The sequence below is a fragment of the Haliaeetus albicilla genome, chromosome 2 (genome assembly GCF_947461875.1).
Source record: "Haliaeetus albicilla chromosome 2, bHalAlb1.1, whole genome shotgun sequence".
In the NCBI taxonomy this organism is placed as follows: Eukaryota; Metazoa; Chordata; class Aves; order Accipitriformes; family Accipitridae; genus Haliaeetus; species Haliaeetus albicilla.
In genome coordinates, this window is record NC_091484.1 from 25,838,198 (window position 1) to 25,863,288 (window position 25,091).

Genomic DNA, 25,091 nt, shown 5'->3' on the forward strand with positions numbered 1-25,091 from the left:
AGCACCACAAAACCATGCAAGTGAAATCTCGGTTTAAGTCTGGCTACATACGTATGTATATACTGGCTTCATGCCTTCCTCCTGTCAAGGTAAGCTAAATTCATATAAGCCACATTTAGATCAGATTCAGTGTAACCATTTGTATACAGGTTTCCGTAAAACCTGCTTTTAAGCTGGCTTGAAGACAAAATGCCCTACTCATCTTTTCTAGAAACTGAGTCAAATTGTCACCGCGTGTTCCTGGAGCGGGTACATTTTTGTTTGCTTCCTGCACTTTTAGTGAAGTCATCATGAAACCAAGCATCAGAATTGGCTGAAATATTACTGTTTCCCCATTTCCCCCCCCCCCCCATCCATTTTCCCCAGGTGCCGAAGATGGCAGAATGGACTCATGCCCTGTTTAGGGGACACCATGTGGACCTGACAGAGTGTGACTGTAATTGTAGCAATGTGTCGTTGTCAAACCCTATTTCACTTATCCCTTTTTGCTCTCCTTTTCTGCCTGGGCAGTTAAATAAAGTGAGGATGTAATCAGATTTGGGAGCCCTGTTTTCATCTTTCTTCCCAAGTTTTTGGCAGTGGAGGTTTCTTGCCTCTGGCCTTTGGTGACTGCCCAGGTGATGGGGCAGGCTGTCCTGCAGCGGAGTGGGGGGACGCTCGGCTGAAACATACCCAGTGCCTGCAGTGGGGTCTCTTCCCTCGCCCCTCCTGGGATGTGTGAGGCCGTGCACGCAGGGCTGGTGATGGAGGACGGGGCTGGCTGCACCCAGAGCTCCCACACCCGACCAGCCCCTGTCCTTTAGGGTGGCTCCCTATGGGGTGGGTTGGTTTTTTTGGGGGGAGGGTGGGTCGTGGAAGCCTGGCTGGTCCCACTGAGGCTCTGGGTGATGTCTGGGAGTTTGCCCTGACCTCTCAGACCAGGACTGCAGAGGGTGCTTGTGCACCATTGAGCAATGTGACCCTATGGAGGGTCTCATGCCAGTCCAAAATGGCGGCGCTGGGAAGCATGGGACAGAAGGGACACCTTAATCTCTGCTGGCAGGAGTTGAGGATTGGAAAATAAAAGCTGTCCTCAGCAAATCACTGTTTCCCAATGAGAAAGTTGAAACCTCAGGTATGAATCACCTGCCCTTTAAAACCCCTTGGAGTTGCAATCAGTTCTGCATGTGGGTTAAGGAGAAGGATCAGATCAGTGAGGCTGTCAGTCCCTCACCTTTGGGGTAAATAAAACACATCCACATGCTGGCTTCCAAATCCGCTGTTTCCACTTGGTAGCTTTGTCTCAGGAATACAGTCAGGAATATGAAGAGCCCTCTGCTCACATCAGACTAAGTTGGTGCAAATGAACTGCAGCAGGGGTGGGAAGATGAAATGAGGCCAGAAAGAAAGATCTCTGGAACATTTCAGCTGGTGCTTTGTGCAGCAGCCCAGCTCTGGTCAGTGGAGCAGCCAAATTTGACCCTCTGGGTCTCTATCCTGCTGAGCTGCAAGGGAAAAAATGAAAAGGGAGGAGAAATACACAGGAGCGAACTGGAGTCCTGCTGTGGAATTGGAGCCATCATGATGATCAAAAATACATATTCTTAATTTTACAAAAATAAAACCAGGCACGGACAATCTGGGCAGGAATGATCTGGGCCTTAACACATCTTCCTCTTCCCAGGCCTTCCCTTCCACACTTAGCTCTGGCCCTCTCCTTCCCACGAGCTGTTTTGTAACCTCTGCTCCTTGTTGCGCTGTGTGCTGCAACGCAAACAGCTCTGTGACGACAGTCGGGGTCTAATGCCTCATGGTGAACATTCAGGGTAATTCAACAGGGTGGTTTTTGGGGTCAGGACCTCAGGACAGATGCTGGCTCCAAATCTGGCTAATTTGCACGCTGTCCCATCTCTTCCTCCTCAGTTAGTTTGAGCCACTGGAAATGGGATCAGTGCTGGAGCCCCCCATGTCCTGCTGTTCTTTGGGACTGCAGCTGGATCCTGGATAGGGGTGTGAGCTGAAAATGTCCCCAGAAGGCAAAGCTCTTGCAAAGACATCCTTAATTCATCTCTTCCTGAGATACCTTGGCTTGTTTTTTAATGTTTTCTTGGAGAAACGAGTATGTCTTAAGGGTGCCACAAAAATATGACTGCAGAATGAATGGCTGAGAGTGAGATGCAAGGATGGGAGACAAAGACCATGGGCCAAGGCATACGGGAGGAGTTTGGCTTGCTCCCAGGATTGATTACACCCTTAGTTACCATAACCTAGCTGAGGTCCCTTGTCTCCTGTTGGGCACCTCTCATGGGCAGGTCTGATCTTCACAGTACTTTGCCTACGTAGCTTTGGAGAGCTACAGGGCAATGGGAAAAAGCATGCATGTTTTGGAAGACTTCTCCTCTTTTCTGGAGGGACATGGAGTAGCAATTCCAGGGCGTGTGAGAAGGAGCTGACAAGAGCTGGTAGCAGAGCAGAAGGTGTGCAGGAGTCCTGCCACCAGCTCTGTAGGGCCAGAGAGCTATGCAGCTGCAATGCCAAAAGTGGAAGCCGGGGCATGTAGTCAAACAGGCTTTGCACAAAGGGGAACCGGATGCTCTGGGGCCAGATCCTGCTCTTGGTTTACAGCAGGTAAAGTTAAGCATTAGCTAGTCGCAGAAGACCAGCTCCATGCCCAGCTGGCGGCACTGGCAGCAGAGCTTGGTTCCTGGGGTCAGTGCAGTGCAGCAGATGAGGAAGAGGCACTGGAGCACCTCAGGGCACAAAAAAAGAAAGATCAGCTCAAGCATGGCCAAGGCTAAGGACCGTGCAAGATGTTCATCCTCATCACCTGCTTTCCGTTTCCCTCTCGGTGCCGCGCTGTGCATCCCACCCTGTCCTGGCCTCCCTGGATCTCCCCTCACCACGCCCCGAGCTTCTACTCCTGCTGCTTCACTTTCTTTACCCAGGTTCACTGTTCGTCTCAGCTCTTTGCCTGTTGTCTGCAATTTGTGGTTGACATGCTACACCGGATGACAGAAAAGAGGAGCTAAGGTCCCTCTGAGTCCTCTGCCGAACCCATGCTAATGAAGGCAGCCAAGCAGCTGTACGCACACGAAGCCCCCTCTTCCCACCCGTGAGGGGCTGGCAGGGGAACGGCTGCACTCACTGGACTGTCACCCTGCGCCACAGAGACGTCCCACGCTGGAGGGCTGCAGGCAGCAGAGGCACCTCTCGGCTGCGTTTTGCTGTGGGCTGGTGAGCTCCAGGACCGGTGCCGTCAGCACAGGCTGTCTGTATCCCTCCTCCTGCTGCTCCTCTTGGCGAGCCTGGACTCCCCTTTGCCATCCTCTGCTCGTGGCTGCCCCGATGTCCTGTGCTGGTCCCTGCCATCCCATGGCAGCCCCTGCCTCCAGGCATTTTGGCATGCTGGGGGTTGGTGCTGGCTTCCAGGGAGAGGAGGACTGACGTCTGAGGCCTGGGTGAGAGAAAGACTTAGATGTGCCTCTCTCATGGCTGGGGGGGTGCTCTGGCCAGTGAGGCAGAGCCTGGGGGGGACACCTCCAGCGGAGATGGAAGGGGTCCCCAAAGGGGGTAGCTGGGGCACAGGGCAAGAGGCTGTGCAAGGGGAAGAAACACCTAACATGTGGCTGTCTGGACTGGGGAATCCACACTGTGCTTCCTGCATTGCTCCAGCATAGAGCATTTTACCCATTTTAATGGTGTAACATGAAATCCAAGGGCACTTTAGCACCCCATCTCGCAATTAGAGGCAGAGAAGCTGGCTGACAGCTGCAGCAGTCAAAGAGACAACGGCCCTCATATATTGAAACATACAGAGGCACTCTTTCCAGAAAACTGGACTATATCTGACTATTCGGTGAGGGGGGAGCCTCGATGCCCAAAAGCAACCCGTGCTGTCCGCACGCCAGCCTCCAGCTCCCACCATCTGTGCATCCCGGCAGCCCCAGGAGCCAGCAGCTGCTGCCCCACGCCACTGAAAGCTGCTCTGTCCTGGGCTCCTGCACCACTCCTGCCAAAGTGTGTGCTGCCGGCTGAGGAGGAGGAGAAGGAGGAGGAGGCTGAAGCAGAACTGAGCTGGGAGGTAGGTAGTGCTCGCAGGCGTGGGAATTTGTTTTACCTACCCAGCATTGAGGAAAACTTGCCCAAACCCTGGCACTTTACTACAAGGGGACTGACTGGTGGCTGTATTTTGTCTTTAGGACAGCCTGTCCTTTTCCTTCTCGTGCTCACCTGTTGCTTTTTGGACTCCGTGAAGCCCAATTGCCACTGCATGTCTTCTCCTCCCGCAGCTGTATTTGCACTGTCTTGGAAGTGGCTGTGCTGAAAGTTGGTCGCTCCTTCCCCCCCGGCTGATCCCTGTATTTTTGCACCCATGGCTCTGGGTGACAGTGACCTGGCGCATCTGTCAGCCCTGCGGCACTGCTCACCTTTGGTAATCCTGTCACTAGCACCAGAGATGAGAAAGGATTTGAAACATGGGCACGCTAGGGAGGGAACAGCAGAGAGGATGTTTGCAGCTCAGGCGCTGCGTGTTCACACTTTGGTGATGGCCAAAGGGCTGATCCTTTCTCACCTGGCTGGTTCTCTGAAAACACTTCAAATGAAACTTTAGACCTCTGTATAACCCCTGGTATCCCTGCCTGCCAGCAGAGCTGGCTGCCTTTTATGAGAGCATGATTTTCTCTCCATGTGCAGCAATTCCCTTGCTGGGGCTCTTGCACCACAGGTGAGCCCCCTCCTTTTGGCACCCCATGCACTGCGCTGCAGGCATGCAGCAGGAGCGGGATGTCGGGGCAGCGGTGGGCAGTGGCTGCCTGCCCAGCCACCTCTCTTTCCCGCTGCCTGCGGCTCAGCTCTGCACCGTGCCGCTGTGTCACTGCACAGTGAGCTGGCCACTTTGCTGACACCGCTGAAAACTTTTTGTTTACTGGACGATCAGATGCCTTTTCTTTTTGCATTAGATTGATTGTCAGACACGGCAGGCAGACCTCTCTGTTGTGCTCCTTGTAATGCGTGGTTCGGGATGGCACAGATGTGCTGTAACAGGAGTTGTGTGAACTGTAGTTATGGCTATGTTTTGCTAGACCAGCCTCTCCGAGTCCTTTCCAGGTTCCTCAGTTAGATTTTCATTGGCTGCATGCATACCCAAAAGCCTACATGAATTTATTTCCTGAAGAGTTTCTTGGAGGACCACCAAGCACCCTTGGGATCAGCATTTTGATGACAGGTGATGAATGCTACTTCTGACATGGTTCTGTAACACCTAAAGGCCACTTGCATGATCTTGTTGGCCACCAGCGCCCTCAGACCATAGTTTAGGACCCTAGACCTAAGATATACCAAACCCCAACTTTGTATTAAAAGCATGTCTGTATGTAAGGCTTGTAGATGATTCCCTGAATTTTTAACACAGCAAGTGATTTAATGACCCTTTTTTGTCACAGGTTTCTAGAGAGCCTGGAGGCAAACGTGTAATTTCTCTGTGCAGTCGCTTCCTCTACTTTTGCAATGGGGTAGTAAAAAGATGTGTTTTATGCAAAGCTTAACACTGAGAAGATAAATAAAACCATGTTGGGAGCACACTTGTATTGTTGAATAGAATGCCTTACTGGGAAGTACATTAAACGTTAACCTCCTGTGGTATATGTGGTCAGCTGCTGGTTCATATCTTATCTGAATACCTATTCACATTTCAAAAGGCAAAGAAAACCCCAAAACACTGTGCATCTTTTTTTTACAATGTGATTTCACTTTGCTGCCTTGGACTGTGGATCTATTTTATTGCACTACAGTGGAGACTTTCTGGTCTAACTTTCTGGTTTTAATTTTCCAAAACTGGAATGAGATATAGTAAGAATAAATGGGGGTTGTTCTGTTCCATCTTCAGACCCATTTTACTGTTAAAAGTCTTAAGTAATCAAAAAGAAAAGCTTTATTTGTCCCAACTTACAACAATTATCCTTGGCAAAGTAAGGTGTGAAGGTTTCCCAGTGCTGACTGCTCCTGCCTGTGCTCTGGACTCTTCCTTAAGGAAAGCTCACACCGGGAAGGGTTTTCAGAATTACTGAATTTAGAGTTTTGGAATTACTGGCTTTGCATGTATTTGACAGAATAAAGATGAAGGAAGCAGATCAGCATTTGGGGCAAAAGAAGAACACCTAAACCATTCATTTTTCAATACTATTTGAGATGAATTCAAGAGCTTTCTTTTTCTTCAAAGATTGCCTAAAGCATTGTGGCTCAGCTCTTGACTTCAGGATTTCTCAGATGTCCTTTGCTCTGTCCAAGAAATGCAGGCACATTGCTATTATTCTTGTCTATAAAAGCTGGTCTTGTGTTTGGTCCTGGCTAGAAAGACACATTCACACCCAGCGATTTCAAAAGGTTAACGAAACTTCTGACTTTTTACTCTTCTGCCTACAAACTTGTAAGAGGGGAGGTAGAAAATATTGATGGTTCTTGGAATTATTAGAGTGTATCAGAAAAGAGTCAGCAAAAGAAATTCTGTGTGTTGTAAAAGGAAATACAGATTTTACCTATGCAGTGACAAAAGTTTATCAGTTTTGTCCCACTCATTTGAAACCCACAAGAGCCCCTCTGGTACTTTCAGTACACCAGAAAAACATGAAACTGCAGTTTGGTAATGAGAAGAAAACCTTCCCCGTGTATCTGCATACTGGAAAGACACTCCTCCTTTTCTTTAACCCAACTTCTCGCTGGATCTGGTATTTTTCAGAACATTTGGGGCTGTATCTCTTACCTTTATTGAGCTGTGCATGTCCATTCCCAGCCCACAGGAGAGGAGGACAGTGTAGGCAGTGGGAGTGCAAGCTCTGCTTTACCCTGGCTAGCCTAAGGGATCCTTCTCGCTGCTAAGGCGGAAGGCAGGTATGAAGGGCTGATGCATAAAGCAAACTCCTTCCTGTCAGTGCAAGGTCAGCCATGCTGCAGCTGAAGCCACGCTCGCGGCCCCAGGCTGTGGTGGGAGGAATGCCTGTCCCCTGCCCCGCTCCCCACGGCATCACCCTATCCTGCCAGCATTATTGCTGGCAAACCTTGGCATGTCTCCCTGTAAGCAGCAGGGGCTTCATTATCTGCTCGTTTTCTCAAGCAGCACCATGCAAGATCAGGAGAGAGTTTAAACACGGTGAGCATTGATCCCTGCAGGTTTTGTACCTGCGCTGCTGCCTGCAGCCTAGGGCAAGCCTAGGGTACCTGCTAAGTAGCAGCACTGTCTGTCCTGCTTGCCCCTGATGTGTCCAGACGACTCGCTGGGTCCACACTAAGGTGCTGAGCGCACGCGTGGCCGTCCCTCTCCCCCAGCAAGCTCTGGCAGGTGGGCTCAGCGTGGCTGCGCTTGTTTGCCGTGGCATGGCGTGGGTGGTGGATGTGCCTGGTGTGGACAGCAGGCTCCCTGCTGAGTCTTTGCTGTGGAAAATGAGTTCCCCAAGAGCCTTGTGCTGCAGCTCTGGAAAGAGAGCTACGCCCCTGGCTCATCTGATCAGAAAGGTTTGAAAGCATTTTCTGATACCAGTGAAAAGCCCCCGAGTTGCAACATCTAATCATAGCACAAAAGTCTGTGTCTCTATTCTGCACGGTCAAATCCTTTTAGCCTTACTTTCACCACTGTGACTTTGACCTGTGGGCTTCCAGCTTATGCCAGTGCAATTGCCATGCCCTCGTTGCCATGCCTTCATTGCCAGGCCTTTTGACTCACCACCTCTCGTGCAGCGGGTTGAGCTAACCATGAGGTTTTCAACACTTTTTGTATCTTGCATATTTCCTGCAAGAGGTGGCAGAAAAATCTGTTTCCTGAGATGAAGTAAGCAAAAAGAATAGCTACAAAAAACAGATGAAAGGAACCTAAAAAAACGAGAAAAAGAATAAAGCTGTTCAGCAGCTTCCTGTTTACCAGTGGCTCAGATAGAGATTTATCAGCAGCGTTGCTGAGCTCTCCTCACACCTTCTCTTGGACCACAGCACTGCGGGAGTTGTGTGTCACCCCAGCAAAGCCTCTCTTCACACCCCCGGCGAGAGCAGAGCCTTGGGGGAAAATGCGAAAGACAGGACAACACTGTGCAGACATCTGCTTTGAGATCATAGCCACTGCCATCTAGATGGGAAGTGCCAGCGGGATGGGAGCGTTGCCCAGATTTCACTGCGAGATGCTCTTGTGCCAAGAGCCGCCTGCCCTGGGGCACGTCGCTAAAGGCACGCGACCCCTCCGAGGGGACCCGCTGCCAGTGGCAGGGTGCCGGTTTGGATCCAAGGTCCCCAAGTCACGATCCTGGTCTTAAACCACACAGGCTTCCCTGTTTTAAGAGCGTGGTTTCGAATGTCAAAACCCTTTTTTCCTTTTAAAATCTGATAAGCCTCCAGAGCGGCTTCCACAGGAGGCTCCTGTGGTGAGAGCCGAGCTGTGCTCAAGAGGCAGTTGTGGGTGCCAGTGGCCACACGGGGAATTTCCCACCACGCAGCCCCCCCCGGTTGCTCGCAGCCCCCAGTGCTGGCGCAGCCTGAGGCCAGCTGGGAGGCAGAAGCGGTGCAGCCATGGCAGTGTGGCCTGAGCCCTTGCAGGGGTACCGTGGCCACGGCCGGGCACCAGCCTTGCACCCAGGAGCAAGTCTGGTGGTCTGCACTGCATGCCGTGGCTCCCGGAGGGCAGAAAGTGCAAATGGGGCCAAGCCCAAACCCCGCCAGGAACCAGTCTAGCCATTTAACTGAGCAGCTAATTGAGTGCCCTCACCCACACCTCAGCCCCATGTGGTTTATCTGCATTCCACAGAGCCAAAAAGCGTTGCACAGGGTTAAGCGGTATGGCTGCGGTGGCAGGAATCCTGCCCGGTTTCTGTCCTGGAGCTCAGAGACTTCACACCTGACGGGTCAGCGAGCCCTGAGAAGAAAGCCCTGAGCCTCGGCAGGAAGGCGTGCAGTGGTTTTTGGTGCCCGCTGCCTGGCTGGGCGCCGGGAGCACAGCTGTGCTCTGGCCGGGCAGCGAGGTTGCCCCCTCTGCAGAGCGGGGCACCTGGGACTGTGTGCTGCTGGGGCAGGGCGCTGGCTCTGGTGGCCCTTTGCTCCAAACCAGTATGGCCAATGCCAAGCTCTGGTGGCAAGAACTGGGCAGCCAGCCAGCACAGGATACTCTGGTGGGGAAACATCAGCTTACGCCAGAGAGGGAATTGCGTGCCAGTCTGTAATTACAGTTGCTGGAAAGCACGAGAAGGAATAAGCAGCCTGCAAGAAAATAAAAAGCATAAGAGCCGATATAGATCTGTCAAGGAGCAGCTCTGTCAAATCAGCCTCAGTTACAGCCTCGTGACAACCGGGCAAAGCAGTGGTATCCCGTACCTTGGGGCTAGCGAGCTTTCTGAGTGTATCAAACAACCTTTACATGGGTGCACAAGTGGTCAAACTCCTGAGCGGTTGCTGCTGGACAGGAGAGCTGCCCAGAAGCGTCCTGCAGCCAGGGCTGCACTCTGCCCTGGCACAAGCCAGCGTGTGCGTTACTGCTCTGGTTGAAGGGCTGGTGCATGGTTCTATTATTTTGACACATGCCACCACCTTGGGAGGGGGTGCAGATGTAGTGGGGGACAGAATGGCTGCTCCAATGGACCCTGACAGACTGAAAAGCCTGGGCTGCAGTTCATTAAGGACGAGTGCTGGCTTCTGCACATGGGCAGGGTCAGCCGAGACCACAAACACAGGATGGGGAAGGCAGTGCTTCTGGAGAAAAGGATCTGGGGGCCAGCATCCAGCACAAGAGAAGCATGAATCACCAGTGCTACGTGACCACAAAAGAAGACAGCCACCCCAGGCAGGTGACTCCTCCAGTCTGCTTTGCCAGGGGTGAGGCCACAGCTGGGGCTCTATGTCTAGTTTTGGGCACTGTGATGCAAAAAAGATTAAGGAAAACTGGACAGCTGCTGAAGAAGAACAGTGGCTACAATTAACATTTTAGAAAACATGACCTAAAAGAAAAAGATGATGTAATATGAGCTATTAAGATCGAAGGGAAACATGATCTTAGAATATTTTAAGGCAGCTAGAAGAAAGTAGGAATTGTTCCTCCATGGAAAAGATAAATAACTGGCTCAAATCATACCAGGAGAGTTTTAGGTTAAGTATTAAGACAAATTTGCGGGGAGTGAGTCTGGTGAAGCACTGGGATGGTTTGTAAGGAGCTGAGGGGAAAGCAGAGGCTGTAGGAGCAGGCTGAACAACTGCATGGCAAGAATCACAGGGGGACATTGCCCCTACCTTCAAGACAGGAGATGGACTACATGATCTCCCCGTGTCCCATCCAGCCCTCTTCTCTGTGATTTCTCTGTTCTAACTCACTCTCGCTTGCATCCTTCTCTGTTCTCCACCTTTAGGCGAAGCAGTGTCAGATGCTTATCTGAGAGGTGCCCATGCACTTGTGTACTGAAGGCATGGGACAGCAAAGGCTTAAAAACCTAAGTGCTTTAGGGTGAGAAAAAAAGCATCAGATAAGGGACAGATGGAGAAAAGTCTTATTCTCAAAGACTCCATATGCAAGAGATGTATTTTACTTCTTTCTGCCCCATGATTACTGTTGTAAAGCATGAGTGAGAAAATTCCACTCACTGCTGATGTTGTTATGAATGAGTTGCCGTGCTGGGAGTTTTGCAACGCACTGATTTCTGCTTTGGTGAAACTAAGCGATTGTGCAAGGCCGCAGCTGTCAAAGCCATAATCCGTATGGCTTTGGTGCTGGCAGTGAAAAGCAGAGCATGGAGCAGAGTGAGCTGATCCAGACCTCACCAAGCACCTCCAGCTGCTTCTCCTGTACAAACTCAGAAAGTTTTTGGAGACTCTCTGGCTCACAGCCTTTCTTTCTCCACTGACCATCTGCTGCAGGAGAGAGCCAGAGCAATGCCAAATAGGTTTTTCGTACGCACACTTGTACATGTCTGCATACACAAGCACTGTTACAGTAATACTACTCCACTTTGGTGGAGGGTGTCAATATTTTTGCTGACCAAGCTGAAAAGAAAAAAAAAATTTCTGTCTATCAGCAAAACAGACACATCTTAGTTCTACTGGAAATTTTTTTAAGCTTTCAAGTCTGCCTGTTTTTGAAGAAGGGTTAGAAGAAGAGGTTATTTATTAAAAAAAGGTATATTTGAAAATGACACATTTAAACAGGAAAAATAGCAGTGTTTTGTCTGGAACTTGTCAGAATAAAGTATTGTGACTCTTCCTCATTTTTTTTCTCTAATTTGCAGGGGGGGAATCCCCCCCAAACAACTTGGCACTTTCAGAGATATTTTAGTCAACCTAAATATACCTTTTTGATGACAAAAAACCTGATCACTCAAAATGTCACCAGGTCACAAAATCCCACCCACCTCTTTGTACACAGGTGTACAAATATGTCATCCCCATTAAGAAAGGGAAACGAACCATTCTGCCACATGGTGTATTTTATTTGTACCTCTACACTGGCAATGGTCTGATTAAACAATTTTGATTAAGATGATGTGGCCCTACTAAGATGGTGTGTTGACAGCTGTTGCTAATAGACCCAAACATTGTGGCAATAACTGAAACAGCCAATGTTCCTCAAAAGACAGCTCCTATGTGGGGTTTCCTTCTGTACCTCCCAGGTGACCACCAGCCCTATGCACCCAGGGCTTGGTGTACCCCTTGCCCGTACCTGCTGCCCCGAGGGAGAGGTGTGCAAGAGATTCACTGAGGGTGCTACGGCTGGGGAAGGGCACTTGCTGGTCCATGCCGGCAGCAAACACATGGGAGAGGGTTGTTGGGGCAGAGAGATAGCCAGGAGGAGGAATTTGGGGTGGGAGGTTCATCAAGGTGCTTCCTGCCACACTGCTCCCACGCTGTGGAGGGTATGCTCACCCCGACCCCCCGCCTCTACCTTCTCCTGCAAAGCCGAGCTGCCGTTGTTGTTCTTCCCATCAACAGTGATGCCTGCTGGTATTTTACAAGCCATTTTAGCTGAGCAACCCAGCATCTCTGAACATCACATACCCCCTGTTGCAATTAATCCTGGTTTTGTTTCCTCTGCTGAACTAAGTCACTTCTTCCCTCCTCTTCTAATATGATCCTCTGAGAAGTAAAGTGAGAGCTGATTTGAGAGGAAAAGGCCTCTTTTTGACTAAGAAGCTGCTCTTATTTTGCTGTCCAGCAAAGGCAGAGGAAAGTACTCTTCTCAGATAAGAGTGCCTGACTTGGCTGGTTACCATCGCTTTGAGACAAACTCGCCCTCCACTTTCCAGCTGGGTGCTATGATAGCGAGCAGATCCAGGAAATACTTATTTTTTTCTTGGGAAATATCCTACCGGGTAGGGTATCTTACTCTGCTTTTATTCCCATCTTTTCCTAACGGCTGCTACACCAACACCAGAGCCTGTGCTGTTGTGTCAGAAAGGTGCCTCCCATGTGCCTTACCAAACAGCCAGAGCAATACCAGGGCTCACGGCTGGTGCTCCTAAGGCCAAAGCAAGTTCTTGCTGGTGGTGTCTTCTGTTGCAACCACAGTTTCCTTTCTGTGTTCAAACTCAACTCATCTAGACCTCCATAGGAGGAAGGAGAGGTTCCTACAAGAGCAGGCATAGCAGTTTTGCAGCAGCTAAGCTGGCTGTCACCCCCAGGCTGAGGAGCTGCAGTGGTAGCACAGGATAAGAAAACCCTCTGGGACAAATGTCGGAGGCTGAGCTACCGTGCACGGGTCGTCTCCTGGAGCCAGTGAATATGTCTGGCTGTAGGAGCTGCAGACATGGCCATGCCGTTTGCCTCACAGCAAGATTCATTTTGGTTGTGTCATTTGCCACAGCCTTTCCATTTAACGTGGGGCTTCAGTGGAGCATCACTTCCCTGACCTTGGGGCTCAGAGTAGTTTGTGGGAGTGGAAACCTGTGTTACTCTGATGTGCTGGTCACTTTTAGGCTGACAGTGTCTTCAGCTGGATGAAGCATTGCATGGGTTTTTTCCCCACTGAACCAACTTTTCTGACAGAAGATAAACCAGCAGAAAGTGTAACTTCAGAATGCAAATAGAACCGCTGCGGTGGCGATGGCAGCAGGCGCAGCTAAAGGGGAAGCATGAACGGCGTGGTGCACCGTCTCTTGGTGTGCGACTCCCCAGCACCCGCCCGCTGCTTGGGGCCACTGCTGCTGCTGCAGGCTGACCATGACAACCACCGTCAAAACATAAGAAGACAAACCAGAAGGCTCCTCCTACAGTGACATTTTCCCTGTGTTTTTTAACATGAGTGGTGACTGAGATGCCTGTGCACCGGCAGTTTGACCAAGGTGGTAATGCCACACACCTGTTCCCTGCTGCAGCTCACAGTCCTGGCAGGGTGGACGGAGCCTGGCACATGGCATGGCTCTTGCAACCAAACCTAAATTGGCCATAAGCTGGAGCACCGCAGATACCAACAGTCAGTTGTCTCTGTTTTGCTGTAAGGTTTTTCTTTTTCACACGAAAGCTCACAAGAGTATGAGGAGATGTTGCTAGCGCTGGTATTAGTGTCAAGCTAAAACTCAACTGGAAGGATGCTGCAAGGCAGCAGCCATGGCTGCTGGAGAAGGGAGCTCTAGGGTGGATTTCCGATGGGTTCTAAGCAAACACATCTGAGACCTCCCTGCCCTCCAGCTCCCACCCAGCACCTTGGCAGCACCCCTGAGGCCCCACGAGGGACTGCCTGGTGCCTGCTGTCCCGTCCCTGGCTATGAGAGCCCCCGGTTCAGGCACCCCCTTCGCACACTTAACCAAGGACCATGTTACACCGGCTGGCTTGCTCTCCTCCTGCAGGAAGGCTGCTCCACAGCCCCAGCACCCCACCAGCAAACTCCCTTCAGCCCAAGGGACAACCTGTAAATACCGCTCTCATATGCCTGTGCTTTCTGTAAGGCGACACAACCCTTCTTTTCCCCTGGCCATTTCCTCACTGGGTTGTCTGTACATAGCAAACATATCCCTTCCACGACTTTGCTTTACCAGGTTGAGCCCAGCTCTCTCGCACTGCTCCTCCTGCCACCTTGCAGCCTCTCTGCACCTCTTTCCGCTTGAGTTCAGCACTTTCGAGTGCAGGTGACCTTTAACTTCTGTGTTCATTTTTTACTGCCTCTTGCTGGTTTACCACATTTTTGGCTTTGTTATCCTCTTCAGATGAACTTCAAAGGGCTGTTTGTTGGCTCAGTAGAAAAATCCCTGTTTGCCTGCGTGGTCCTTGTGTAACTCAGGATGAGGTGAATGCTACTCACAGACTGAAAAAAGCATTGGGAACGATACAGCTTGTTACAGCCTGGCTCATAGCTGATGGTGGAGAAAATCAGAAATGCGTACCTCCCCTCCTCCCCCTGCCAGATATCCTCCTCTTAGCTTTCAAGGGAAGTTTAGCATACCTACAGCTTTCAGCACCCCACATCTGTGAATACACCAGTGGTTATTTCTCTCTACCACCCTCCAGCCCAGCAGTGCTCTGTCTGCCCACGCTCCCCTCAAATTACCTCTAGGAGAGCGAGTAGGGCTCAGCGTGGGGAGAAGAATAAAATCTGCCTGCAATTCTTCCCTGTCCCCCAACCCAGGCATCTCCCATTAGTTTTCATCATCCTAATTATCATTATATTATTATTAGGCAACAGCTCCCAAGTGCACCCCAGTGCTGTGGGCCACCCCTCCATTCCACCCTCATACCTGCCGGCCAGGGACGGCACCTTTCCAAAGCTGTATTTATCATGTCCTCAACCCGTCAATGCTCCCTTCATTTCACTGGCTTTGACAAATCACATCTTTTGTTGCCTTTAATGAATTTGCTTCCTCTGTTGAGAAAAGCCGTGTGTCAGGAACGCTGACCATCCCAGAAGCAGCGCAGGCATTTTGTGAACCTTTCTGAAAGGCAGGCAGAGCCAGGGACCCGAATGTGTATGTCACTTCTCAAAACATAGCAAAGCTGCTCTTGGAAATGTTACATCAGGCTTTGTAATTCTGCTGTTTCCCTCCAAAACACTGGCATCTCCACAATTTTTTCCTCCCTCTCCTTATTACCAGGCTGTTACCTGTATACCCAGTGCAGGCCTCTCTGGTCTGCCCAAAGTACAGCAGCTATCCATCCTCCAACCACAGCAGTCACCAGGCCTGCTTACTTGTATCTTCTCTTTTTTTCACTGGAATCCAAGCTCTTTTCCTTGCCTTTAAGGTGCTCTGCATCTTCTTGCTTGCTTCAGCTTTCTCCAACGTACACAGCATTTCCTCCGACGTTTCCCTGCTGCACTCTTCCAGCTTCATGCCTCACTTTGCCTAGCCATGCAGGATTGCTGCTGGTGAAAATACGTATCTGGAAGACTTCCCAGTTAAAAAAATATACATTTTGAATGAACTGAAATCTTTTTGCAAAATCATAATACACACAACAGAAAATAACTCAAGAAAAAAAAAAGATTTTTTTTTCATTTTAGAATACATATAAACATTTTAAAATGCAGATATATTTCATTCTTTTATTGGTTTAATGTCAAACTGTTGTTTAATTTTTTTACATGTGTTAATAACTTATCAGCCGAACTAGTGCAAAATGGAAAAGGGAGCATCTTTAATTGATTGATGTTTTGATCATAAGAAGAAATAATGAAAGCTGACCTTATTGATTTCTAAAAAAAACAGTAAATAAAATGGAGTTACATTATGTTGTACTGTATGTCTGTAACAGCAGGACATACAACTGACATTATTAATCATATAATTAATAAATAGAAAATAGAATAAAATAAATTTCTATTACAACAATATTCAAAAGTTACTTCTGAAAAAAAAAATAAACAAAAAAAGAGGAGCTGGTCTCTCTTATGTAGTAAGACCAACTGGGTACTTGGAGGCAGGGTGATGCTGTGGTCATTGGTAGCATTTTGAATACCTCACGGGACAGGTCTTTTCTTTCTGACTGTGCTCCTTCATTAGCACAGGTCCTTCATTAGGTTCCTTCTTTTTTTCCCCAGCGCATTTTCTCACTTTTTTTTTTTTTGTCTGCCTGCAGTATTTAGCTCTTCTCTTCTTCAGGACTCTCTTTCACTATTTGTTTATGCAACAGCCAGCAAGCTGGAAAGCTACTTTGGATTGGAGCTGCTAGCTGCTACCAAGGAGCAGGTTAGTAACTTTAATAACAGTCATGCTTTGGATCTGCCACATACTTGTTTGGGGCTCTTGGGCAAATCTCTTGCATTCTCTGTGCTCCTATAAATCAGGAAAATGGTGCTTGTTGAGATTAATGGATGAAAACATACCGTTTGGCTGACTTATAAAGCACCACAGTTTACAGTATTACACAAACCAAAAATTATTTAAAGTTATTGAATAAAATAAAAAATTTCAAGCCTATCCTTGTTTCAGTAATTTGTCCTTGATCACGTATCCTAAATACACTAAAATATACTTAAAAAAACCCCCGAGGTAGCAAAGAAACTCTGAAATATCTCCACTTGAATAAAAGCTGCTTAAAAAATGATTGCAAAAGAGGCATCAGTAGCTGTGGTACAGTAGCGTTTTGCTGAGAGAGTTAATACACTACCAATGGGGAGACACATAATCAGACTGTGGTATACAAGTTGGTATTAGCTAAAGAAACGAAAAATTAAAATAATGCAACTTCGAAATTATATATCAGCTTCTGTAAAAAGTTGCAAATTTATTAGGGTGTATTCTGTGATGGAGATATCTGACCTTTTAAATTTTTCACTTAAATCAAGGGTGGCTGTGAAGAAGGGGGGTCTTGCAAATGCATTCAAAGGGGAACACCTGTTCATGTGCTACCTTTACTGTCTTCAAAAAGAGCCGTGTTTGATTTTTGTTTCACAGAACGTGTTTGTAAGCCGTCTCACCTCTTTTCCTGTTTACCACAGCTACAAAATCTTCTCTTTGCCTCAAAACCTATTCTGTAACTGGCAGTGGCCCATTTGACACCTGCATATCACCAAATCTCAGCCATCTCCACAAGCGATGGAGTAAACCTCCTGGACACTCCCGAGCCCGAGAGAGAGGACAAGGACACAGGAGAAGAAGGGGATCAGGGCCAACTGAGGAAGTAGAGGCTTCTTGCTATCAAAGGTAAAGTCCATCCACATTTAATGTGCTACTCTTAAAAGTAATGGGCTAACTTTGGCAACCAGGGGAAAGGGACCTGCAGCAGTTATCTCTCTCTCGATACCTTCTGGAGAACTGCTTTTTCAGTTTGACTGTTTTGCCAACTGATGCGGAGAGGGGAGAAAATGGAAAATACTGTGCCCTGGTCGGAAGTTGTCAAAGGTATTAACGGTGAAAAGGCGGTCTCAAAGTCTGAATTGGAGCATCTCCAGTGTCTGTTCAGACCAGGAAAAACACTTCTGAATTTTGCCAAAATCAGATGCACCATTATCTATAAATCTTTATGTATCTGTATCTATCTATGTATTTATATATCTATATAAATATCTATAGATATCTAAATACCTATAACACACTATTCATTATTTTTAAATTTTTTGTTACTTTTGGTTGTTGAATCTATGGACTGCTTTTAAGGGGTCCCTGACAGGCAATTAAGAAAAGCAACCCATTGCTGCAGTGCTTAAAGTCACATGTGTCAGGGTCACATCATCAACAGAATTAGCAAGAAATATTTTCTACAAGTATCTGTTGCTGCATGAACAGCCATTATCTAGTGACTCAACATCTTGATATTTAGGGGTTCATGCATGAAAACAAAGTTGAAATTAATAGCGCAGAAGTCCTACCTACAGCTGAAAACTCAGTATAGGAAAGAATTACACTATCAACATAGATTGCAGCACTGCTTTTCTCTCATTACTTGTTATTTCTGAACAAGGAACTCCATCGGGTTGAGTGCAGTAGTTGTAACAGGTTTCTCGGCATTGCACATGCCAATTGACTTTGGTGGAAGCAGCCCTGGTGCCCCAAGAAAAGCTGAGGCAGGTCAGCGAGGCATGAGCAGCATCCATACCTGGAGCAGAGGATGAACACTGGCGCCAGCACCCCTCTGTGCTATGCATACAGATCCTCCCATTTCCCTGCACAAGGTCACACAGCCAGGCAAAAAGGGCTGAGTTCTGATTCCTTCCTCATCAATACAAAAATTTTCACTGTTGTCTCTCTTTTCGTATACCCGAGCAGCAATTTTTAACTCAGGAGAGCATGTCCTCTACTTTTAATGAATTAATCACTGTCATTCATATTATTGCTACAGCTTAATATCAATGATTATTACAAATGATTCTTCCCTCCTGGAAACTCTGTGTCTCTGAAGCTCTTTCAAGAGGCGATCAACCTGTATGCAAGTGTAACATAGGTGCAGTGCACAATAAACATGCAAATGTCTTAGCAGTGACAAGGCAAACTCCTTTGAAATAGTGTCTTTTGAAAGAACCACTACTTCTTAAATGTGAACACTTGGCAAAACAGATCCCGTTTTATAGGGGTCATGAGGTGATATCTGAAAAGAAGGAAAAAAAAAGAAAAAAAAAGGTGGCTACAGCACTGACTCACTTTTGGAGAGCAGGTTATACTTAGAGCTGTCTTCATTGCAATCCTTCAGAAATGACAGAGAGGAAACATACCCCCAGATTGCTTTGGTTTTCTCTAAACTAGAAAACTGATGTTGGGCAGAACAGGCAGGACCAATACACTGCTCTGGTTTAGCAACAGGCACAGCCAAGCTGTTCACCAGCTAACCCGGAGGTCAGTGGCATCCTCACTGCAGCAGCCCAGAGCTCAGCACTGCAAGTGCTGCTGTGTAGCCCTGCGAGCTCCTTGCTGCTGCAGAGGTTTTTTGTATGCAATCCTGCACCCATCCATGGAAAACTAGCTTACTCCATGCCAGTATCTAGCCCTGATCAGCTCAGCTAAAAGTGTGGCTATGCTGCTGGGTGATGGCTTCTTTGGTTGAGACACTTTTATAAGGTTCTTTATGCTACAGGCATAAAGCTTCCTCACCCCAGGGAGCACAAGAAAATCCAGATTCTTAGATCAGATGCAGGTTTTGTACCATTTTGCACCATTACGACTATTCAGGGCACAAATTTTTCCCTGTCACTGTAATGACAAGGTGCTAACTCACTGGCACTGAGGCAGCGTCGGGGAAACGGAGCGCTGGTCCCAGTGCTCGTACTTATGTATGTATAGGAACGATTGGCAGGCTGCAACCGCAGGCTTTGGGTGGCACAGCTGCTCGTGTCCAGCCTGTGAGACTGAGACTGCATTTTGCAGTCTCTCTCTGCCTGGAGGCTGACCCACGGGCTCTATGTGGCACAGAGAGGCAGAAGCCACCCTGGGAGTCCCATGCCAGGACAGCCAGCCATTTATCCCTTGCTCTTTCCTGCACAGGTATCTGAGATGAATCCCACAAGCCAGTTCCGTGGCACAACAGAATATGACTACGGATATGATGAAAACGCTGCTCCGTGCAATGAAGGAAACAGCTTTCGCAGGTTTAAATCTCTCTTTCTGCCTATTCTTTACTGCCTTGTGTTTGTCTTCTGCCTTCTGGGAAACTCCTTGGTCCTTTGGGTTCTCCTGACCAGGAAAAAGCTGACGACAATGACCGACATCTGCCTGCTGAACCTCGCAGCCTCTGATCTCCTCTTCGTTGTGCCTCTCCCTTTCCAAGCCCACTACGCTTCAGACCAGTGGGTTTTTGGCAATGCCATGTGCAAGATAATGGCTGGATTTTATTACACAGGTTTTTATAGCAGTATTTTCTTTATAACCCTCATGAGCATAGACAGGTATATAGCAATTGTCCATGCTGTCTATGCCATGAGGATACGGACAGCGTCTTTTGGCATAATTATCAGTTTAATCCTGTGGCTGGTGGCTGGCTTGGCTTCTGTACCTAACATCATGTTCAACCAGCAGTTGGAAATCGAGCAGTCTGTGCAGTGTGTCTCCGCATACCCCCCAGGCGACAATACCTGGAAGGTCACTTCTCAGTTTGCAGCCAATATCTTAGGCCTCTTGATTCCCCTTAGCATCCTCATTTGCTGCTACGCCCAGATACTGAAAAACCTGCAAAAATGCAAAAATCGGAACAAGATCAAGGCAATCAAGATGATTTTCATCATTGTCATTGTTTTCTTCCTCTTCTGGACTCCCTTCAACATCGTGCTGTTCCTAGACTCCCTGCAGAGCCTGCACATCATCAATGACTGCAAGGCAAGCTACCAGATAGCCCTGGCCCTGCAGCTGACGGAAACCATCTCCTTCATCCACTGCTGCCTGAACCCCGTCATCTACGCCTTTGCCGGAGTGATGTTCAAGGCCCACCTTAAAGGTCTACTTCAGTCCTGTGTCCGTGTCCTCTCCAGCCCCGTGGGGGGTGCAGGGGCTGGGCAGTCATTTTCAGGGCCCACCCAGCTCTCCGGCTGCTCCGACAGCGCGGGGTTCCTGTGAGCCCACCTGTGCCGCCGCCTTCTGGTGCGAGCAGTCGGCCTTAGCTCTGACGTGGCCCCCCAGGCTGTCCCATGTGTGCAGCGTCCTCCTGGGAGGGCCAGTGTACCTGTGCCTCCTTTTGGCATACGCTGCGGACTACGGCACAGCAAGAGGCGGCGTTAGTTTCCTAAGAGCAATGGTGCTTTTCTAAGATGGTGACCCTACCAGCTTGTCACAGAATGATTTTGGATCAAGTTTTAGAGCTCTTTTAATACATTTCAGCAAGCGAGTGCTTCCTCTAGTACTTATTTTCTCCTCTGATGAAAGCATTGCTTCTGCCTTACCCCCAAATATGCTCTGCCTTGTGGAAGCTGTTCCATACCTGAACGCCTGCATCCCTGGGGCAGGTGTGGGACACCCCTCCGGGAGGTGGGCGAGGGGACAGGCATGGGATTACTTCACACTGCAAAGAAGGAATCACCTCAGCCACTGTCACCGTTCCCCCTTTGCTCCAGCTCCCAGATAAAGAAGCCCCTCAGCTCAGGGTCCTGTTGTTTTGCTGTGGGACGCTCCCAGGGGCTCAGCCTGGAGCTGCTGCTGCCCAAAGCAGCCTTTGGGGGTGATGCCTTCAAAACCAGCAGAGCAACGCCTCTGGGTGCCTCCTGTACCGGTCACTCGTAGGGGCCCATCACTTGAATATGTCGTCATCAAAGCAGCCTGATAGGCTGTATCACCGACAGAGGTGTGGGACCCCCAGCTCTGTGCCCCCAGCGCTGGCTGCTAAATGTAAACACCACAAAATGGCATGTAGCACACAGGGTCCATCTCTTTTTCCATACGTCATTATTTTCTGCCATTTTCAAAATGTTTTCTTTGAATAAACCTATTACCTGCACCTTTTTGTCTTGGCTCCTGGAAGTCTGTCTAATGACTCGCAAGCCTAGATTAGGATAAAGAAAGGATGGTTTTGCTGATTTTTGAGCTGGTATCACATAAAATACATCTGATGGAATTGAGAGGCGCCCTGGATCTCTTCAGCAAAATAAGTCCTGCCTCCAGTTTCCTGCTGAGAAGGATTTGTTCTCAAAATCCCAATAAAAATTCACAGTGAAAAAATAACATTTATGCTGAGGTAATATTACTGTAAAGCAAATTTAAAGAGTTAAACACAAGAGTACCTGAAACCAGGAAAAACACAGCCTAGGTATTGTCAAAGACTATTTTCTAGGGTAATAAAAATACGTTTTCTTAGTTCTACCTTTCCTTCTGAAGATATTGCATTTTTTATGCTTCCTAAAAATTTCAAAAACATTTCTAACCTCAGTGCCAAAATATTCTTGCCATTAGCTACATAGTATAGAAAATACTTCTTTCATTTATCATAGTGTAATTAACATTTCTAGGTTTTATTCCTCAATGGATGAGAAATGCCCTGCAGCTCAATTATCATATTGTTTTACTTCTCAGAAGACTTCTAGGTATTTAGAAACAAAAAGACCTCTGTTTGTGTATTTCTGTGGTTTCTTTGTACTGTGTAGGCACTTCAATGACTGACAAGAAACATGGGCCAGCATCTCAGGTCAGATATCTTCCCCCTGTGGCCAGAATTTTGGAACTTGGATAAAAGTTTAAGATGTTCAGTGACATTTGCCATCATCCTACCTGTTGGTGTTTCAGATGAAAATGGAAGGGAGAAGAAACAGAAGTTATATATATGTTCTTTTTTAATTGGTATTTTGAGAAGGGAAGATGGAAATGTTTTCTGGCCAGCTCTCACACACAGACACTTTCCCAATGAGCTGTATCACTGCAGCTTAGACAGCACAAAAATTGGCAGCCAGGAGCCAAGTTTCCTGGCTGCAGGGAAGAGACACAACTGACTGGTCAAAGAGAGGGCCCCGGTCCAGTCCAGACTGCACGGGACTTACAGCACCAAGGAGCTGCCTTCCTGGATATAACCTATCTGTGGAGAGTCCCCTGCACTTTTTTAGGCCTCTAGATTTCAGGGAATGATCATTTCATACCTGGCAGCTTTTCTGGCAGCTTTTTTTCTGATTGAAATTGGGCATGTGTGAGAGAGCAAACAATTTTCCCTGATCACTTTGTTCTGTGAATAGTTGTGTAAAAAAGACCAAAACCAAGCAAAGACTGCTTTTAGGTAAAGACAGTATTCAAGGACTCTCTAGTTTTAAAAAGCACATTTGGATCATATCTGCAATCTTGTTAGTCAGAAGAAATAATAAGGAATAAGGGACAACGTCCCTAAATTCTTATTTTTCAACAACCGTTTTATTTGCCTTGCTGAATTTCAAATTTCAAAAAGACAAGATGGTCAAAAGCACTATAATTTTTCAAAGATCATGCCCCTTCTTAGGTTGCTATGTCATTCAAAGTGATACGCACCAAATATGCCCCAGCCACGCACAATTCCTTCCAATGCCATCATGAAATTTGGTTAAGTGTGAACCTAAAAAGTCCCAATAAGAGTCTTGCATCATTAATGCAGCAATGTTTTCAGCAGCAGACAAGGATTTTCTCTGGGTTACAAGAGAAGGGCCAAACTCTTTGGTTTCTATTATTGTTTTGTCATGCTCCGTGTGTGTGTGTAATAGCAAAATTTAGTCCAAATGATATGTGAAGCCTTAATCAAATAAGTAAAAAAGTAGGTTTTGCTGGACTCACTCCAGAGTTTCTTCCTCCTCCTCCTCGCCTTCCACTGCTGAGTTTGAAAGACTGGTATTTAAGAATCCAGAAGGGTAGATTCAAACCCCCCATCCTCTGCTCAAGCACAGTCAGTCTCTCACAGATCAAGATTGCAGATTCTTAGGACACTTTTCCTTTCAGAAGGCTCTTTTTCGTCTAATGTGGCTGAAAAAAAGGAATAATACAAGTAGCTATTTTGCCCCTTTTATTGTATGAACTACCAGAATAGAGACACGAACATATCCAGCATCACCCCAAGTACTCATACACAGCAGAGCTTTCAGAAGAATTGTGCCTCTTCTCTAAACATGAAATTTTCTTTTTAATGTTGCAGATCCACAGGATTTTATGCTACTCTTATATGTGATGGAAAGAATCTAAGGAGACACTAAGCAATGTTAAAAAATTTTTGCATTTCTATGCACTGAAACAGTTCTGGATAGCAGTACTGTACTAGTAGGATACTATTAAGGAGCTGGCACTGCCATTTTTTCCGTTACATGGGGGGTTTTTTAGGTAGAAACTTGTCAATGACAATCTGCTTTCTTCTGCAGATTCTCCCTGGAATAAAGCAGGTAGCAGATGCACTATTTCCTCAGTTTCAAGAGTTCTGACACAAAGTAAAATTGGTAAAAGAATTTTGCAATCTACTCATAACCAGATCATCTAGTTTTCATGTGCTAAGATGTTGTCAGCTGCAAACACCACTGCAAAAGCACCAAGGAACATTCATGTTTGATGTCACCTGGATTTCCTGGTGCTGTGTGTAGTAATGTGAACATATATGCCAAAATATCTAGCCCAATCTTGTGCCATTAAATCAGTGCAAAGTTGATCGCTATTCTGAAAAGGATGGAATAAGGAAACTATTGCTGTTTGTAGAACAGATCTCCTAATCAGATGTTGCACTGATGTACCACTTTTCATGTTTGGTAACATTTCCCTAGCTAGTTCTAAAATGTGTTTGAACCTGCTTGAACTTTCTAGCTATTGATTTTCATCTACCATTTTTCACAACCCTCCACTTTCCTGTTTCATGTTTCCCCGCCCTTTTCTAGTATGATGCCTAAGACACTATGACAGGAATGTCTGACCTTAGTCTAGTCCAAGACCACTTAGCAGTGTGCAACAAAACATCCAAATGTGCACACCCTCAAAAAGACCTACCAGACCTTTAAAAAAAAGAAAGTAGAGTAAGACTGTGCAAAGCAGTGCAAAGGAGAACTGTGAGAGTTAGAAAAGGAACATAACGTAAGATGTGGTGCTGTTGGTGATTCCTCCTGGCTTTTCTCCAGCCTGCGATTGCCAAGTTCACATGTTTTGTAATGTTCCTCAGTTGTACTGACTTACCATGAGACAGCCCAACCTTAAGAAGATGTGAGATTGAATTTTAGATGTGTCACATTTGGCCCACCTCCCCAGGCTAGGGTCATGAGAAGTCTGACTTGATGAGGGCTCCCGGGAGATTAAAAAAGTGAACATGGGAGATCATTCTACAGGAAGAAAAATTCCATAAAATGAGGTTCTGCTGTTCAGGAACAGTACTCGGAGGCTGTGAACACTCTTGCTCTCTATCTCTTTGGCCCCATGAAGCCCCCATCTTTCCATAAGGAAAAATGAAGAGCTGCACCTGGTGTGAGAACAGGGTAAAGTGCTGGTTTGTTCTGTGTTGGCATCTGGATTTGCGCTTATCATCTAGCAGGTGTAGAGGTCTGTGACCTAGCTAAGGGGCTATGCCCTCCTGATGGGAACAGTGACAGAAGGTCAAGGGAGACAACCCACAGAAGTTGTAGAAAAAGTCTACCTTTCTTTCTTCTTCCACTTCTAGGGAGTAAAATCGGATGTTGATTTCTGACTAAATACTGGAGTTTCATTTATTAGACTTTTTTTGGCTGCATCTGCTCAAGCTCCTACATTAAAACTAAACAGAAAAACACAGGTAGAACTCTCATTTAAGATGCTTAAGCAGTATGAAAAAAGTGGGAATCAACCCATAGAAAACACTC

General features: G+C 47.3%; 1 protein-coding gene across 1 annotated transcript; it reads left to right on the plus strand.

The window, feature by feature from the left end:
- Positions 1–3,798: 3,798 nt before the first annotated feature.
- On the plus strand, positions 3,799–24,238 carry LOC104318813 (C-C chemokine receptor type 8). The gene is made up of 4 exons (XM_069811340.1): positions 3,799–4,060; positions 16,001–16,110; positions 16,863–17,067; positions 19,339–24,238. The coding sequence occupies exon 4, from the start codon at positions 19,348–19,350 to the stop codon at positions 20,401–20,403; it is 1,056 nt and encodes a 351-aa protein (XP_069667441.1). The 5' UTR covers positions 3,799–4,060; positions 16,001–16,110; positions 16,863–17,067; positions 19,339–19,347; the 3' UTR covers positions 20,404–24,238.
- The last annotated feature ends 853 nt before the right edge of the window (positions 24,239–25,091 follow it).

Bases quoted from the DNA above. Each gene is read 5' to 3' on its own strand.
- LOC104318813 (XM_069811340.1), top strand. From the start codon at position 19,348: ATGAATCCCACAAGCCAGTTCCGTGGCACAACAGAATATGACTACGGA.